The sequence below is a fragment of the Gorilla gorilla genome, chromosome 19 (assembly GCF_029281585.2).
Source record: "Gorilla gorilla gorilla isolate KB3781 chromosome 19, NHGRI_mGorGor1-v2.1_pri, whole genome shotgun sequence".
Lineage (NCBI taxonomy): Eukaryota > Metazoa > Chordata > Mammalia > Primates > Hominidae > Gorilla > Gorilla gorilla.
This window is the reverse complement of record NC_073243.2, coordinates 18,307,309-18,325,129: the sequence shown is the minus strand read 5'-3', so window position 1 is coordinate 18,325,129 and position 17,821 is coordinate 18,307,309. Positions and strand designations below refer to the sequence as shown.

The 17,821-nt window shown below is 38.9% G+C and overlaps 1 protein-coding gene across 1 annotated transcript; it reads right to left on the bottom strand.

Moving 5' to 3' along the window:
* Positions 1–7,675: 7,675 nt before the first annotated feature.
* OR1A2 (olfactory receptor family 1 subfamily A member 2) lies at positions 7,676–8,606 on the bottom strand. Its single transcript, XM_004058269.4, is given in 2 exon segments — positions 7,676–7,864; positions 7,866–8,606. Coding segments are annotated over 2 exon segments (930 nt in total).
* Between the last annotated feature and the right edge of the window lie 9,215 nt (positions 8,607–17,821).

The following is a 17,821-nucleotide window of genomic DNA, read 5'->3' as shown; positions in this document are numbered from 1 at the left end:
TGTGCCCTTCTCAGAAGTTCTTACTGATTCCATGCTTTGTTTACTGGGTACGTATTAGGGGCCAAAATTGCACAATGGCATCGAATTATGAAGGAAATGATGCTTTTCCCCCTTCATTTCTTCTAAAAAATGTGATACATGTGCAGAACGTGCAGGTTTCTTACACAGGTATATGTGTGTCTTGGTGGTTTGCCTTTTTAAGAACTTTTAAGTTCAGGGCTACATGTACAGGATGTGCGGGTTTGTTATGTAGGTAAACGTGTATCATGGGGGTTTGTTGTACCGATTATTTCATCACCCAGGTATTAAGCTTAGTATCCATTAGTTATTTTTCCTGATTCTCTGCCTCCTCCCATCCTCCACCATCTGATAGGCCCCAGTGTGTGTGTTGTTTCCCTCTATGTGTCCATCTGTTCTCATCATTTAGCTCCTACTTATAAGCGAGAATATGCATTCTCGCTTATATTTGGTTTTCTGTTCTTGTGTTAGTTTGCTAAGGATAATGGCCTCCAAGCTCCATCCATGTCCCTGCAAAGGACATGATCTTGCAGAGTATTCCATGGCGTATATGTGCCACATTTTCTTTACCCAGTCTGTCATCGATGGGCATTTGGGTTGATTCATGTCTTTGCTGTTGCAAATGGTGCTGCAGTGAACATACACATGCATGTGTCTTTATAATAGAACAATTTCTGTCTCTTTGGGTGTATACCCAGTAATGGGGATTGCTGGGTTGAATGGTATTTCTGACTTTAGGTTTTTAAAGACTTGTCACACTGTCTTCCACAATGGTTGAACCAATTTACATGCCCACCAGCCCCTTTCTTACACTTTTTTTTTTTTTTTTTAGTCAGCACACGCACATTTATTGATTAAGTTTGCCTTCTTATATGGGCATGATTTGTGGCACACCAAAACAATTACAATAGTAAGATCAAAGATCAATGATCACAGATCATCATAACAGCAATAAAATAGGAGAGAATATTGTGATAATTACAAAATGTGATACAGAGACATGAAGTGAGCACACGCGATTGGAAAAATGACACTGATACTCTTGCTCGATGCAGGGTTGCCATAAACCTTCAATTTGTTAGAAAACAGAAACCAAAAACCAAAAACACAATATATGTGAAGAGCAATAAAGTTAAGTACAATAAAACAAAGTATTCCTGTGATTAATGGTAAATATTAAAGGTTGACCCACAAATGTCTTTTTAATCCGCAGCATGTCTGACACTATCCACTATGGGTCTGATAAGGAGGAACCCTGTGGTGTAAGAAGGTTATTGAGAATTTTCTCTCCATTTTTATACCATATACAAATATTAGCTCAAGATGGATTAAAGACTTAAAGGCAAAACCCAAAACTATAAAACCCTGGAAGACAACCTAGGCAATAGCATTCAAGACATAGGCATGGGCAAAAATTTCATGACAGAGACACCAAAAGCAATGGCAACAAAAGCAAAAATTGACAAATGGGATCTAGTTAAACTAAAGAGCTTCTGCACAGCAAAAGAAACTATCAACGGAGTAAACTTTAAGACAACCTACAGAATGGGAGAAAAATGTTGCAAACTATGCATCCAGCGAAGGTCTAATATCCAGCATCTATAAGGAACTTAGACAAGAAGAAAAGAAAAACCAACAACCTCATAAAAAGTGGGCAAAGGACATGAACAGACACTTCCCAGAAGACATACATGTGGCCAATGGGCATATGAAAAAGTCAACATCACTGATTATTAGAGAAATGCAAATCCAAACCACAGTGAGAAATACCACCTCACAGCAGTTAAAATGGCTATTAATAAAAAGTCAAAAAATAACAGATGCTGGCAAGGTTGTGGAGAAAAAGAGATCTTTTAAAATCTAAGTATTTATCACTATAAATTTTCCTCTAAGTACTACTTTCATTGCCTCCTATAAGTTTAGGTATGTTGTATTTTCATTTTTGTTTGTCTCAAGATATTGTCAGTTTTCTTTTTTATTTGACCCATTGGTGGTTCAAATGTGTGCTGTTAAATTTCCATGTATTTTTTGATTTTCCAGTTTTCTTTCTGTGATTACTTTGTAGTTTTGTTTCCATTGTGGCTGGTAAATATACTTGGTATGATTTTAATCTCCTTAAAGGTGTTAAGACTTCTTTTGTGACCAAACATGTGATTTATCCTGGTGAACGTCCATGTGTGCTTGAGAGGAGGTGTATTTTGCTGCAGTTGGGTGGAAAGTTCTGTATATGTCTCACAGTTCATTTGTTCTATAGTGTTATTCAAGTCCACTGTTTCCTGTTGATTTTCTGTCTCATTTCCCTATTCATTATCAAAGTGGGATATTACCGTATCTTACTGTTATATTGTTGCCTATTTCTCCCTTCAGTTCTGTCATTGTTTGTTTTATGTATTAGGGTACTCCAATGCTAGGTGCATATATATTTAAAATTATTATATTTTCCTGGTGGATTGATCCTTTTATCATTATATAATGTCCTTCTTTCTGTGATAGTTTCGATGTAAAGTCTGTTTTGTCCAATAAAAGACTATTTTTCCATCTCTTTACTTTAGCTTATATGTCCTTAAATCTAAAGTGAGTTTCTTCTAGACAGAATACACTTGGGTCTTGTTTTATTTTTTTTCTTAATCCTTTCAGACACTATATGTCTTTTGACCAGGGAGTTTAATGCATTTACATTTAAAGTAACTTTTGGTAAGGAAGAACTTACTATTGTTAGTTTTGTTTTTTTTTTCTATTAGTTGTAGTTCTTCTGACTGTCTTTTCCTTTCTTACTGGCTTCCTTTTTAAAAAAAAAAAGTTTAAAAATTGACAGATAAAACTGTACATATTTATTGTGTATAAGATAATGTTTTGAAATATATACACACATCTTGGAATGACTAAATCTAGCTAATGAAAATATGCATAACATCACAAAGTTATTATTTTGTGGTGAGAACACTTCAAATCTACTTTGTTGGCATTTTTCAATAATACAATATATCGTTAACTGTAGTCATTATGTTGTACAATAGATCCGTTGAACTTATTTCTTGTACTTAACTAAAATTTTGTATCCTTTGACCAACATCTCTCTGACACCTCCTTTTTGTTTTGATGATTTGTTTAGTGTTATGCTTTGATTCCTTTCTCTTTTTCTTTTGTAAAACTTCTATAGGATTTTTTTCTGTGATTTTCTTGGGGTTTATATGTATCTTCTGGTTATGACCATCAATTTTAATCTGATGATTACATACGAAACCTTGCACTTTTTTTCCTCTCTCACATTTTGTTGTTTTCATACTTCACATGTATTCATATTGTGTATCTTTTAATATATTTTATTTATATTCTAATATTTTTCTCTTTTAACTTTTATATTAGTTTTAAAAGTGATTTATCTACAATTACAGTTATGCAGTAATGTCAGTAATGTATATTTGTCCTCATATTTATCTTTACCAATAAGTTTCTTACTTTCTTTTAAAAAATTTTTTGTTTTGTAAATTAAAAATTTTTTTTAGAGACAGGATCTCACTCTGTCACCCAGGCTGTAGTACAGTGGCATGAGCGTAGCTCACTGTAGCCGCAAACTCCAGGGCTCAAGTAATCCTCCTGCCTCCGCCTCCTAAGTAACTAGGACTACAGGTATGTGACGCCATGCCTGGCTTTTTTTTTTCACAAATTTTTGGTAGAGATGGGGGTCTTGCTATGTTGACCAGGGTAATCTCAAATTCCTGGCCTCAAGCAGTTCTCACACCTCAGCCTCCCAAAGCACTGGGATTGTAGCTGTAAGCCACCACACCCAGTGGACTTTCTTATGCTATGGTGAGGTTTACTGACATTTGGTTCCAACTTGCAGAACTCCCTTCAGTGTTTCTGGTAATGCAGGTGCAGCGGTGATGAAGTTTTCCATTTTTTGTTTGTCTGGGAAAGTCTTTATCTCCTCTTCATTTTTGCTGAAAACTCACTGATAGTCTTATGAAACTTCCCTTGTGTATGACAAGTTGCTTTTTTATTTCTGCTTTCAAACTTGCCTCTTTGAATTTTGACAGTTTGATTACACTGTCTCTCAGTGTGGATTTTTGTTTTGTTTTGTTTTTGTTGTTGTTGTTGTTGTTTTTTGAGATGGAGTCTCGCTCTGTCGCCCAGGCTGGAGTGCAGTGGTGTGATCTTGACTCACTGCAAGCTCCGCCTCCTGGGTTCACGCCATTCTCCTGCCTCAGCCTCCTGAGTAGCTAGGACTACAGGTGCCCACCACCACACCTGGCTAATTTTTTGTATTTTTAGTAGAGACGGGGTTTCACCGTGTTAGCCAGGCTGGTCTGGATCTCCTGACCTTGTGATCTGCCCACCTCAGCATCCCAAAGTGCTGGGATTACAGGTGTGAGCCACCGCACCCGGCCTCAGTGTGGATTTTTAATTTTTGGTTCATCTTCTCTGGTGTCCTTTGGTTTCTTGGGTGTGAATATCCATTTCCTTCTACAGATTTGGGAAGCGTTCAGCCATTATTTCTTTGAATAAGCTTTCTGGTCTTGTCTTTTCTCCTTCAGGGACTCCATAACACAAATATTTGTCTGCTTGATGGTATCCCATAGAGCTTTCTTCACTTATTTCTATTCTTTTTTTCTCCCTTTACGAAATTATTTCCAATGACCTGTCTTTGAATTCACTGACCCTTCAGTTGATCTAGTCTGCTGTTGAACCCTTCTGGTAAATTTTTCCTTTCAAGTATTGTGGTTTTCAGCAACATGATTCTTGTTTGGCACTTTAAAAATATTTTTTATCTGTTTGTTAAAATTATCGCTTTGTTCATGCATTATTCTCTTCTCTTCAGTGAATATCTTTATGACAGTTATTTTGGTTCTCTATCAGGTAAATCACATTACTCTGTTTCATTACAATTGGTTTCTGGATATTTATCTTGCTCGTTTCTTTGGTACTTTTTTTTTCTTTTTTTTGAGATGGAGTCTCGCTCTGTCGCCCAGGCTGGAGTGCAGTGGCGTGATCTTGGTTCACTGCCAGCTCCGCCTCCCAGGTTCATGCCATTCTCCTGCCTCAGCCTCCCAAGTAGCTGGGACTACAGGCGCCCGCCACCACACCTGGCTAATTTTTTGTATTTTTAGTAGAGACGGGGTTTTACCGTGTTAGCCAGGATGGTCTCGATCTCCTGACCTCATGATCCTCCCGCCTCGGCCTCCCAAAATGCTAGGATTACAGTTGTGAGCCACCGCACCCAGCCACTTTGGTACAATTTAGCCTGGTTCTTCATTTTTTTTTTTTTGACCGTGTTGATGTCTGTGCATTAGACAAAGCAGGAACTTCTCACAGTCTTCATGGGCTGCTTTTCATACACTTTGTGTTAAACCCTGGGGTATGGAATCTGTGGCATCTACCAGCCCACAGCACCCTCTCATTCTTTTTCTGGCAGCTAGATTGTCCCATCAGAGCTCCAAGTCAGGTCAGAGAGACACCAGCCCTCTAAAGAGTCTTTCAGACACATTGGGGCACTGGATACACAAACCAACTTCCTCCCTTTAGTGGCAGAAGCTGGGAGCTACGCGGTCTCTTCTTAATTATATGACACTGTGCTTGGTTAGGGAATTTGTTGGCTGGATGTTCTGAGTCTCTTAGGTGGCTTTTTGGTAAGTCTAGTTTAACATTTGCCTGAAATGTGGGAGCCTTTCAGTTAGTTTTGGGATTTCTCACAAGGCAAATTTATCCATGAATTGTTTCTAAATGGATGTATTTGTGGGTGAGGGGAATGTCTGCAACTTCCTACTCTGCCACCTTGTTCTCAATTTTAGTTTTTGTTAAGTTTTCCTCATAGTACTCTTGTTCACTATTTCCACTAAAGGCATTTTTTTTTCTTTTAGTGGCTCAACCTCAAAATCTTAAAGACATACCTTTACTTACTATTATCATAAAAATACTATATCCTATTTTTTCTATTTCCATATTACCACTCTGTCTCACCCTTTGTCTATGTCTTCACTGTCTCATCCTAAGATTGTTTTAGGGGCTGCCTAATTTCACTCCTGATCTAACCACTACCTGCTCCTCCCTTATTGCCCTCTTACTAATCATTGATTCAAGATGAACTCTCATCCTCCGTTATTGCATCATGAAGAGCTTTTATTTAATCAATCTACCTATCTATACATCTGTCTGTCTATCATACTACCATGAATACCCAATGACCCATCACCCAACCTGAAAATTATGAGTTTAGTAGCAACCGAAATCTAACCATACGCTATCCCCATTTCCATCCCCTTAGTCTCTCCCCCTTGAATTTTCTCTCATCCTGATCCTATGCTCATCATTTTCTTTTGTTTTTAGTGCACTTTAATGGCATTTATGTATATTCCAGGAAAGCACATTTTTAGTTGTTTCAGTTGTTCATAACCATATAAAAAGCATTAATAATAATCTTTTGGGATTTGCATTTTTCAAACTTAATGTTGTGTTGCTGAGATTTAACCAAATTGTAGCATGGCTCTGTGGGTCATTCAGAAAAAGGGATTTCTCTACTGGCTGGAGTGACTGACCCCAGTTACCAAAGACATTGTGTTGCTGCTACACAATGAGAGGCAGAAGCTCATGATTACAATTATGTCTGGGGTGCTTCTTATTCTTTCCATACCCAGTAGCAAAGGTGAATATAAACTGCACCAACCAAAAGCATTTAAACAGTCGCTACTACTGCTGAGGCCTCAGATCCCCAGAAGTGAAAATTTGGCTTAGCTGACCAGATAAGGGCCAAGTGCCAGCTCTTTGGTACCTGTGTTCAGAGACCTGAGCATCAAATGTGTGGTCATCCCTCCTTGGAGGGTCTAGGTTTCGGTAACACCACATTTACACTTTTATTTTCCTAGTTCTGCCTGAGGTGTCTTCTTCATGCAGTTGGTAATCTGTGGGTGGCATCAGCATCTGCCTTTTCACTATTTAGTCTCTTTCAGGATACACCTATGTAGCCAATTCTCTGTATCAAATCTTCTTGGCATAAATATACCAAGTGTGATTTCTGTTTCCTGCATGGATCTTAACTGACCTTAACAGACATAACAGCTCTATAAAATACATGAGTGAATACTATGTAGTTTGATTATGTTTATTCATTATCAGATTGTATTTTAGAAACTAATATTTTTATACATTCTCCTGCTTTCCACCAATATTTTATATGATCAAAATACTAAAAAAGTAAGTGATATGTTAACACAGCTTTTGCCACCAGAGTACAAGTATAGTAGGGGTGGCTAGACATAAAAGTCCAGTAAAGATTACATTAGAATAGTAATTTGTAGCCTTCAAAGCATGGGCCATTTTGATATACACAAGCTGTGTCAGAGAGTCCGGCAGATATTATTTTCCTAACATGTAGATGTGCAAGCTGAGACTCAGACTTTTTCAACTTTACTCTGCTAGTAAATTTCTGGTAACTGGGACATGAACCTGATATTCCCAGCCTGCCACTCTCTCAAAAAAGAGCAGGAATTTGTCCAAAGTGATAATTTCAATAAAATATCACATCCGTTACAAGATTTCTGGTAGAGGAATTTCTGGCTCAAAAGAACAAAAGGAGCTTCTTGAAGGGCAATGACATTGGAGCTGGATTTCCAAGTGTATCCCACTTGGTCATTACAGTATCCAGTGTGTAATCTCACAGTGGCTATGAGGAGATTCTCTTGCTGAAGAGTTTCTGTAGGGCTGCCTTCATATCCCAATTTCTCAGACTATAGATGAAAGGATTTAATGCTGGGGTCACTGCCACATACATCACAGTTATCACTGCATCTTTGGGGCTGTAACTGGTCAGAGGGCGGAAATACATGCCCATCGTTGTACCATAATATAAAAAAAACAACTGTGAGGTGGCAGCCACAGGTACAGAAGGCTTTGAATAGACTCTTGGTAGATGGAACTTGGAAGACTGTGGAAAAGACCTGAACATAGGAGACAATGATGCATAGTAATGGCAAAGAGAAAACGCCGACCCCTAGGTACATCATCTTCACATTAAAGTGGACGTCAGAACAGGACAACTTCAGCAAAGGCATAATGTCACAGTAGAAATTGGCTACTTTCTGGTTGCCACAGAAGGACACACTAGCTGTGAGCAGAGTGTGGGGGAGAGCACTGGTGTTTCCAATCACCCAAGACCCAGCAATAAGCAGGATACAAGACCGTGGACTCATAATTGTTGTGTAATGAAGTGGGCAGCTGGTGGCCACAGCTCGATCATATGCCATTGCAGCCAAGGTATAGCTGTCTGCCTTGGCCAAGGCTATCATGAAATACATCTGCATTAGGCATCCCCCAAAGGAGATGAACTTGCTGCCCAAGAGATGGTTGGCCAGCACCTTAGGGATGGTTACGGATGAGAAGATGATGTCAACCAAGGAGAGGTTGGCAAGGAGAAAATACATGGGGTTGTGAAGGCGAATGTCAGCACGGATGGCCAAGATGATGAGCAGATTTCCAGTCAGTGTGATGGGGTAAATGCACAAAACAATCACAAAGAAGACATTATTCTGTTCTTGCTGACTAGTAACTCCCAGGAGAATAAAATCCAGGTTAAAGAATTGATTTTCTTTCTTCATGGCTTCTTCAGTATGAAAGGGGAGAGGAACCCAGAATTATTAGCGCAGTTAGTGTGTGTTATAGTCTTCCTTATCTACCACTTAAACATTTTTAATTATTTGACAAATTCACCTGCTGTCAAACTTATCCACCACTTTTCATTAGCCATGGCTATACCTGGTTTTTACAATCGTAAATATAGCCAGCACTTTTGGGTAAAATCTCTGTTGGTCAATGGGACGAACTCTCATTGACCTCCTGGACACTCATGTCTAAGAAGTTAGCGATCTGTGAAGTAAAGATGGTTGTCCTTCCAAATGTAGCACCACCACCTTAATATCTATAATTTAATCACATAACAAAAACCTAATTTCATGTTTCATGTCTTAGATTTTTTTTTACTTTGTAGAGAAACGATAAATATGTGAAAATACAGTTATTCATCCACTTATTTGTTACACAAGACATAGCATCTGTTCTCAAGGACCTTATAATTTAATAGGAAAGCCAGACTCACACAATAATTTTATTACACATGGTAAGAAAAGGATAGCCTCTTGGAGTCTTTGTGAAAAAACAAACAAAAAATACTCCAGTGCAAAGGATGTGTCATAGTAGGAATGCAGTGAACAATTTAAAGTTGTTCCTCCAACCAGTCTCCGGGTGAGCCCAGAGCCCAGGAAGTCAGAGGCGTCTACACTGCCATCAGATTCTAAAACAGAAAGACAACTGGCATTAGGTCCTAGAAAAACAAGCTCAGTGAACTTACTCCACAGGTGTTCGATTTTCAAAGATATTCCCTATCTTTTTGACAGCTTTTCTCTCTTTTCAAAGCCCATAACTATACATAATCACAGTGCTTTTTCCATTGGCCTTTGTCTTGGTTCATTTTGTGTTGCTATAACAGAATACTTGAGACTGGGGAATTTATAAGAAAAGAGGTTGAATTGTCTCATGGATCTGTAGGCTGGGACATTCAAGAGCATGGCCCTGGCTTCTGGCAAGGGCTTTCTTGCTGCATCATAACCTGTCAGAGAAGGTCAACAGGGAAGTGGACACAGGGGAAGAGAGAAAACCCGAGAAGTATACTGGTTTTATCACAACCCACTCTTGTGGGAACATTCCCTTAAGATTAATCCAGTCTTGAGAGAATGAGAACACACTTACTACCATGAGAACAGCACCAGACCACTCATGAGGGATCCACCCCCTTGACTCAAACGCTTCCCACTAGGCTTTACCTCCCAACACCTCCCACACTGGGGATCACATTTCAACATGAGTTTTGGTGAGGACAAACTCAATCCATAGCAGTCTTCTCTTCCTTGTCTTGCTTATTTCTTTTTGTAGTAATCCAAGTCCACAGTGGATTCAACTATTCTTTAGTAAACTGTCATGTCTGTATCTGTGGTCTCGATTTCTTTTTCCCATATTTCCATATTTAGTCATCCTGCTAACATGTCTGACCAAACTCCACACCCCACAGTCTGCACTTAAAACCTAAGTAGTTTGCAAGATGTTCTTTTTTTTGTTTTTTTGTTTTTTTTTTTTGAGACAGAGTCTCACTCTGTTGCCCAGGCTGGAGTGCAGTGGCGAGATCTCAGCTCACTGCAAGCTCCGCCTCCCGGGTTCACGCCATTCTCCTGCCTCAGCCTCCCGAGTAGCTGGGACTACAGGCACCCGCCACCATGCCTGGCTAATTTTTTGTATTTTTAGTAGAGACGGGGTTTCACGTGTTAGCCAGGATGATCTCGATCTCCTGACCTTGTGATCTGCCCATCTCGGCCTCCCAAAGTGCTGGGATTACAGGTGCAAGATGTTTTTGAAGAGGAAAATCATAACTTATGTCTTCCAAATTGACTTTTGTAAAATATCATTCATTTTGTGCACCAATTAATTTGCACTCAATTATTGAGTTGAACCCAGGTTTATTTCATGGTTCCCCACATGTGGGATTCTCACAGAAACACTCATCCAGTTTATCTTCTACCCGTACGTCTGACCTTATTGAATCTTCATTTGAAAAAATTGTTATATAACTCAACTTTTCTCTTTACTTACCTAAGCTAAATTACCCTTTACTAATTTAGCTTAGACCATCATCATTTTCAACTTAAATATTGTAGTAGTCCCTTAACTGCTTCACTACAGTTCCCTCTTCTTTGATCCATCTTGCATTTTGAGATCATGCTAATTGTTGTAGAGACTACAAACTGCTCACCTAAATCTGCATTGCTGTCTTCCTCTTGGACACTCTATTAGACTACATTTCCCAGCCTCCCTTGCAATGAGGTGTGGTAAGGTAACTTCATTTTACCAACTGAGTTCTACTTATTGAGCTCCTCCATACCCTTTTTCTCCTTGTCCCAACTGGATGCAAATGGTGAAGAGGCTGAATGTGACGACGGAGTTGCGTGGTGAAATGAGCCTATGTCCCTAGCTCTCCATATGCAGCAGAGCCACTCATGACCAAGAGGGCCCACTATGACCATTAGAGAAAAAGAAATTCTTATTTGTTTAAACAGTTACTTTTATTTTTTTAAAACACTTTTTTTTTTTTTTTTTTTGAGATGGAGTCGATCTGTCACCAGGCTGGAGTGCAGTGGTGCCATCTTGGCTCACTGCAACCTCCACCTCCCAGGTTCAAGTGGTTCTCCTGCCTCAGCCTCCCGAGTAGCTGAGACTACAGGCCTCTGCCACCACACCCGTCTAATTTTTGTATTTTTAGTGGAGACAGGGTTTCACCATATTGGCCAGGCTGGTCTCGAACTCCTGACCTTGTGATCCACCTGCCTGGGCCTCCCAAAGTGCTGAGATTACAGGTATGAGCCACTATGTCCAGCCTAAACATTTTCTGATGTATTTGCTACTGTAGCCCAATATATCCTAAGTAACTTAATTTTTTTCTTAAAACACTTTGCTGAATAATCTGATCTATAATTAATTCAATCATCAATTCCTGGTGTCTCATATAGTATACATGTGAAGTACATGCTAAGCCCTGGGTATGCAGGTCTAATTATCTTATCCCCAAACATGATGTGTTCTTTCATCTTTGCACCTAAAGTCACTTGGCTTTCTGTCTTGAAATGCCCTTTCTCATCTTCACACAGAATCATAATACCTCAGGTTTCAAAGGATTCAGTAATTTTGGAGGGCTCAGAGACATTAGCTCCTATGATATGGAAGTGTAAGATTCAGACGGAGGAGAACTCTGGGCAACATGGCATAGCAAACTCATGTTGACAGGTCCTGTTTCTATTAAAACATAAACATTCTAGATAAATTATAATTTTTTTGTAAATGTAGCTAAGCCCAAGAGAAAACTCAGAGCAGGGGTTTTAGGCTATAACTGATGCTGTGGTGGTCCTTTGGGGTTTTGAACCAGGAATTTGGCTCTCAGGGATGGAGTCTGTGCTATTATTTCCCTTTTGGTACTGGAGATGCAGTCACAGGTCTGCAGAAGCAGGAAGCTTAACTTGAGTCGTCTGCTTAAAATACTTAAAATACTGTCCTATATTTGAAAGGATCATTGTAAGAAATTTTTGCCCCATGAGAATTGGAAAGGAAATAGAGAAAATTCACAGAAAATGTGGTTGTCTACAAATAAAATCAAAGACAATCAATAGATACACTAAGAGATTTCAGAAGGCTTGTTAGATATAAATCATTTAAAATAATCAATGCTGTTTTTGTATTTAGGTAAAAATAACTTAGAAAATATAATTTGAAAAAGATCCCCATTCAGAAAGCAATAGAAATTTTAGGGAATCTAGGATGATTCTAACAAAAAAAGCCAAGACTGTTATCAAATATTACAAACCTTTACTTAAGGAGAAAAAAAGAATATCTAAAAGCGTGGAGATGAAAGCACTGGTGATAGAAAAACTCAATGTGGTAAAAATGTCAATTCTTCCCCAGTTAATCTATAAATTTGATGCAATCTAATCAACATACCACAGGTTTATTTTAAACATGGAACTTACCAAACTATCCTAAAATTGACGTAGACAAAGAGCCAAGAAGTCTAAGTCCATTTGAGGAAAAGCATGAGAAAAAAATGACTTTTTCAGGTATTAAAATGAATTACTCTGTTCTCAGAAATAAGCTCTAGTATTTGATAGTACAGTAGGGAAATTAGAGTTAACAATAATATATTATTTCAAAGTAGCTAGACGAGAAGAATATGATGTTCCCAACACAAAGAAACGCCAAATGTTTGAGACGATGGATATCTCAGTTACCCCAATTAGAGCATTACACATGGTATACAGGTATCAAAATATCACATGTACCCCCCCAAATATATACGACTATTATATATCAATTAAAAAATGGGAATGAGTTAAAAATGCAAAAAAATAAAGTGTACATATTCCTTAAAAAATGAATTACTGTGGTAGTTGAAGCATTTGAGTAGTTCTGGTGTAGGGACTGAAAATTAAATCTATGTAACAGACTGGAGAGCTCAGAACAGACCAAGCATTGCACCAAGCAATTTATTAGACATTGGTGTATGACATGAGTTGGTTTATAATACGGTAGGCAGAGAAAGGATGGACTGACTTTAGCTAAGAGTGCTGGAACAGTGGGATACCCATTTATTTAAAAAATGCAGAAAAATAATTCCCAAGGGATTAATTGTAAGAGCAAAGCTTCCAAATTTTAGAAGAAAATAGAGAAAATACATTTGTGATATAATTTATTTCTTAAACCACATAAAACATGAAAGAGAATATTGTAAAATTTGACTACATTAAAAATGGAAAACATTTGGTAAAAAACATACCGTAAGGAGGGGTAAAGATGAGCCATGAACTGAAAGAGGTATTTGCAGAACACATAATCGATAAGGAATTCATATTCAGAATACGTAGGAGTCCTATACACTAATAAGATAATTTTTAAAATTTTTGTAGAGACAGGGTCTCGCTATGTTCCCCAAGCTGATCTTGAACTCCTGGCCTCAAGTGACCCTCCCATCCCAGCCTCTCAAAGAGTTAGGACTACAGGTATGAGCCACCATGTCTGACCTCATTTTATAAAAAATAATGTGATTGAAGAAAGAAGTTACTGAAAGATATATACTATATCATATAATATGTGTAAATTTTAATGGATAAAATAATACATGTGTATGTAGTCAAAGTATAAATCCTGACTGGGAGCGTACTACCAACTCTAGAATTGCAGTTATGTCTGGAGGTAAAGGGGAAAAAATTAGATTTGGGATGGAAAAAAAGGGAGTCTCAAAAGTATTTGTAGTATTTATTTATTTAAAAAACTTAGAATAACTAAGACCACATTCTTATATTTGTTAAATCTAGATAATAAATTTTTGTTATATTATTCTGTTTGTTTTGCTGATGTTTTAATCATACTATTATAATAAACACATTTAATAATTTAAGGTAAAGATTTCACATATTTCATAATAATTGGATCAAAAGTGTGTTCATGGCACTGGGAAAAGATTGAGAATAAATGGGGAGAAAAAAATGTATTTACATGCTCAGCCAGGCTTTATTAGTAGAGAAATTTGCTTACTGGCCCCAAAATTATGTTTAGAAAATGCAAATGATGGTGTCTGTCTCTTTAAAACAATTCCTTGTTTCCTCACCACCTAACGGATGAGGTCTCAGTGCCTTATTGTGCCTTACAGTCCTGGAAGAGGGGTCTTGATTCAGACCCCAGGAGAGGATTCTTGGATCTCACACAGGATGGAATTCAAGATGAATCGCAGAGTGCAGTCGGAAGCAGTAGTCTCTAGAAAGCTACTCTCTTACAGGGTAGGGCACCCTCAGAAACTAAGCAGAGGAATGCACTGGCTTTGTGACAAGTTTTTATATAGGGATCTTGTTTATGTCAAGACTAAACTAAGCTGTAACAATGTGCGGGTTGGCTGATGGCGTGACAAAATTTATTATTTTATTGATTTAAAGAAAACTATTCTTGATATTCTGCTGTGTGAGTACATCGAAGCATAATTTTCTTTTTTTTCACCATTCACATTTATTAAAATTAAAACTTCCTCATATATTGAGCAAAAGTGTGCGTGTATTCTCATACATTGTGATGAGGGTATAATTAGAGATTCAGACGACGTTCTTCTTAGCATCCATTTTCAAAAATGTACATGCCCTACAACCCAAAAAGTCTTAAATATATGTTGTACAGAACACTAAAAACCGTTCTGAGACATATATAGAGTGATATGGTTTGGCTTACAATTTTCTTGAAAGCATGTCTTGTTATAGGTATTGGGACAGCTGGACTTTTTGCTGTTGTAGGAATGTGTCCTTACAGGTATCTTTAGGCTGTTTTCTCACCTATAAACGTCTTATGACCGTGGGTTGTGACTGGCAGGGAATGTGCCTTGTTAGTTTCAAGATGGAGCTGTACTTAAAATGGCGTTACTCTGTCTCTCCCAGGCTCCTGCTTCCCTAGCATTATCATTAAGAAAAACTCAAGGACAAAGTGTTCAGTAATGAGGGTAATTTTAAATAGAAATATGTTATATATCTTTTTTTTTTTTTTTTTTTGAGACGGAGTCTCACTCTGTCACCAGGCTGGAGTGCAGTGGCACGATCTCAGCTCACTGCAATCTCTGCCTCCCGGGTTCAAGCGATTCTCCTGCCTCAGCCTCCCGAGTAGCTGAGACTACAGGTGCCCGCCACCACGCCCGGCTAATTTTTTGTATTTTTAGTAGAGACAGGGTTTCACCATGTTGGCCAGGATGGTCTTGATCTCTTGACCTCATGATCCGCCCACCTCAGCCTTCCAAAGTGCTGGGATTACAGGCATGAGCCACCATGTCTGGCTAGAAATGTGTTATATATCTTTATCAGGAGCCGAGGGTACAGGGAAGGGATTAGGAAGAATTCAGTCAGGAAAAGAAATTTGGGGTTAAATTATGAAGGGTTTTGACTAACACAAGGAATTTGCACTGTCTTCATTAGGTCCCTTTGGTTTAATGTAAACATAGGTATGGGGCCCATACATTAGATGCCCGATCAATAGGGCAACATTTTGGAATGACAGTCTGGTGCAAGGACAACCAGAAGCCAATAAAATAAAAAAAAATAAAGACTGTAAGAGAAATAGCACCAGAAAAGGAGAAGAGGTTGATAGAATTAATCACTGTGGGATCTAAAGCAACCCAACACCAGAGGAAAGTTTACTGGGCACATGGGCTCGACCACAGACATCTGCAGGGCTGGATGTTAATGACAGAGCAGGAGCACCCTCATCTTGGACAAACTCCACCACTTTAAGTTTCAGCTCTCTTTCTAGCCTCATGCATTTCAAAGAAATCACTTCTCTTCTAACAACAAGCAGCCAGAAAGAGCAGACAGTGAAACACAGATAAGACAGCTTGGGCACAGAGGGAGGTGGGGAGAAAGTCTGTTGGGTAACTGCCAAACTTCACCCTCATACAATGGGCCCCAGTAAAACAGTGGGCCTTAATAACCACATTCCTTTCCCTTCAGGTGCACTAAGGGAAGCTAAAAGCAGACTCGGGGGGTATCCCTGCAGCTGCAGGAAGATGTATGGGAACAGGCACACAACTCTCCCTCCCAGATAAGCACAACAAAGAGACACAGAAGCAGTCCAAGCCTCTGATAAACTCTCCTGCCCTGAATCCTTAAAATTTCTTAGTCTGTAAGAGAGAGTGCCTCTAACCTAACTCAGCCAGAAGCCCCCTCAGGTTTATTTTCCAAAATAAACATCATCCCAGAGGAAAGGATGGGCAAGAGGATTTCCTGGAGAGTATGTCTCCAGGGTCCAAACTATGGGCCAAGCTAGTTCATCCTACTTATTGGAATGCAGACCCCTCTTCTCTGCTGTCTAGCACAAACTTGGAACCATGCCTTGGGAGCTACAAGGACTAGAGTACAACTGAGTGCTTGGTCTTTCTTCTAGCTCATGCTCAATCCTTCCTGGTGTTTAGGATGCAAAGAAGAATTATATTTTCTTTTCTCTCTAGGATTTGACTTGAGAAGGGTTAGAATAAGAGTCATACTTTTAAAATCAAGCATACTAAAGGTAGGTATTTTAAATTTTTACAGTTTCAGAGATGAAGAGGGCCTATATGTCCAGTCCACTTCACGTGCCTGCCACTTTTATAATAGCTTTAATTAACGGTCATGATACTATGACTTAACACCTCCACTGGCAGAGAAGTCACTATGTTTTTCTTTAAGGCAACGATGAACGCTATAAGCCCTGGCTAGTTTTCAATCCTGGCTCTGCGCATATCACCTGAAACTGACCTTGGACAGTTATTAACTTATATACTCATCTGCAAAATAGAAATAATAATAATAACATCCTCATGAAGTTATTATGAGCACCAAATTAATACCTGAAAAGTTTTTAAAACTGAGCCTGGCCCACAGTTAGCACTTAGTAAACATTATCTATTATTTACTAACACCTAAACTAGTTATGTAATTGTTGGACAACTCTCTCAAATCTTCTAGGCGATTCTGCAAACGCTGGATGTTGCAACAACTTTTGTTCAATTGCATTTTCTTCTAGATATGTTTCAGGTCACAGTATCCTGTTTGCTCTATTTTTACTTGCTGTGTGTTCAGCTCATGCTGTAGTTTCTAGGACACAGTTTCCAAAAACACAGATATGACATCCCACAATAAATGTTTTCTTCCTAATAACAACATTTCACTATTGAGGTCCTTCTCAGAATGTCTTACTACTTCCAGGTTTTGTTGACTGGGTACCCATTAGGCACAAGGAATTGCACACGGGCATAGAAAAGAACTATAAAGAGGCTGGGCGCGGTGGCTCACTCCTGTAATCCCAGCACTTTGGGAGGCCAAGGCAGGTGGATCACGAGGTCAGGAGATCGAGACCATCCTGGCTAACATGGTGAAACCCCATCTCTACTAAAAATACAAAAAATTAGCCAGGCGTGGTGGCGGGCGCCTGTAGTCCCAGCTACTCGGGAGGCTGAGGCAGGAGAATGGCGTCAACCCGGGAGGCGGAGCTTGCAGTGAGCCGAGATCATGCCACTGCACTCCAGCCTGGGTGACAGAGCGAGACTCTGTCTCAAAAAGAACCAAAGAACCATAAAGAAAATAATGCTTTAACTTTCAAACATTTGCACATATTTTCTGTGGGCTGTGACTGCAGATTTCATTAACTTATGAAGGAAATCACTATATTCCACTTATCCCCCAAAGAGAAAAACCTGCAGATAAGAGAGAGTACATTT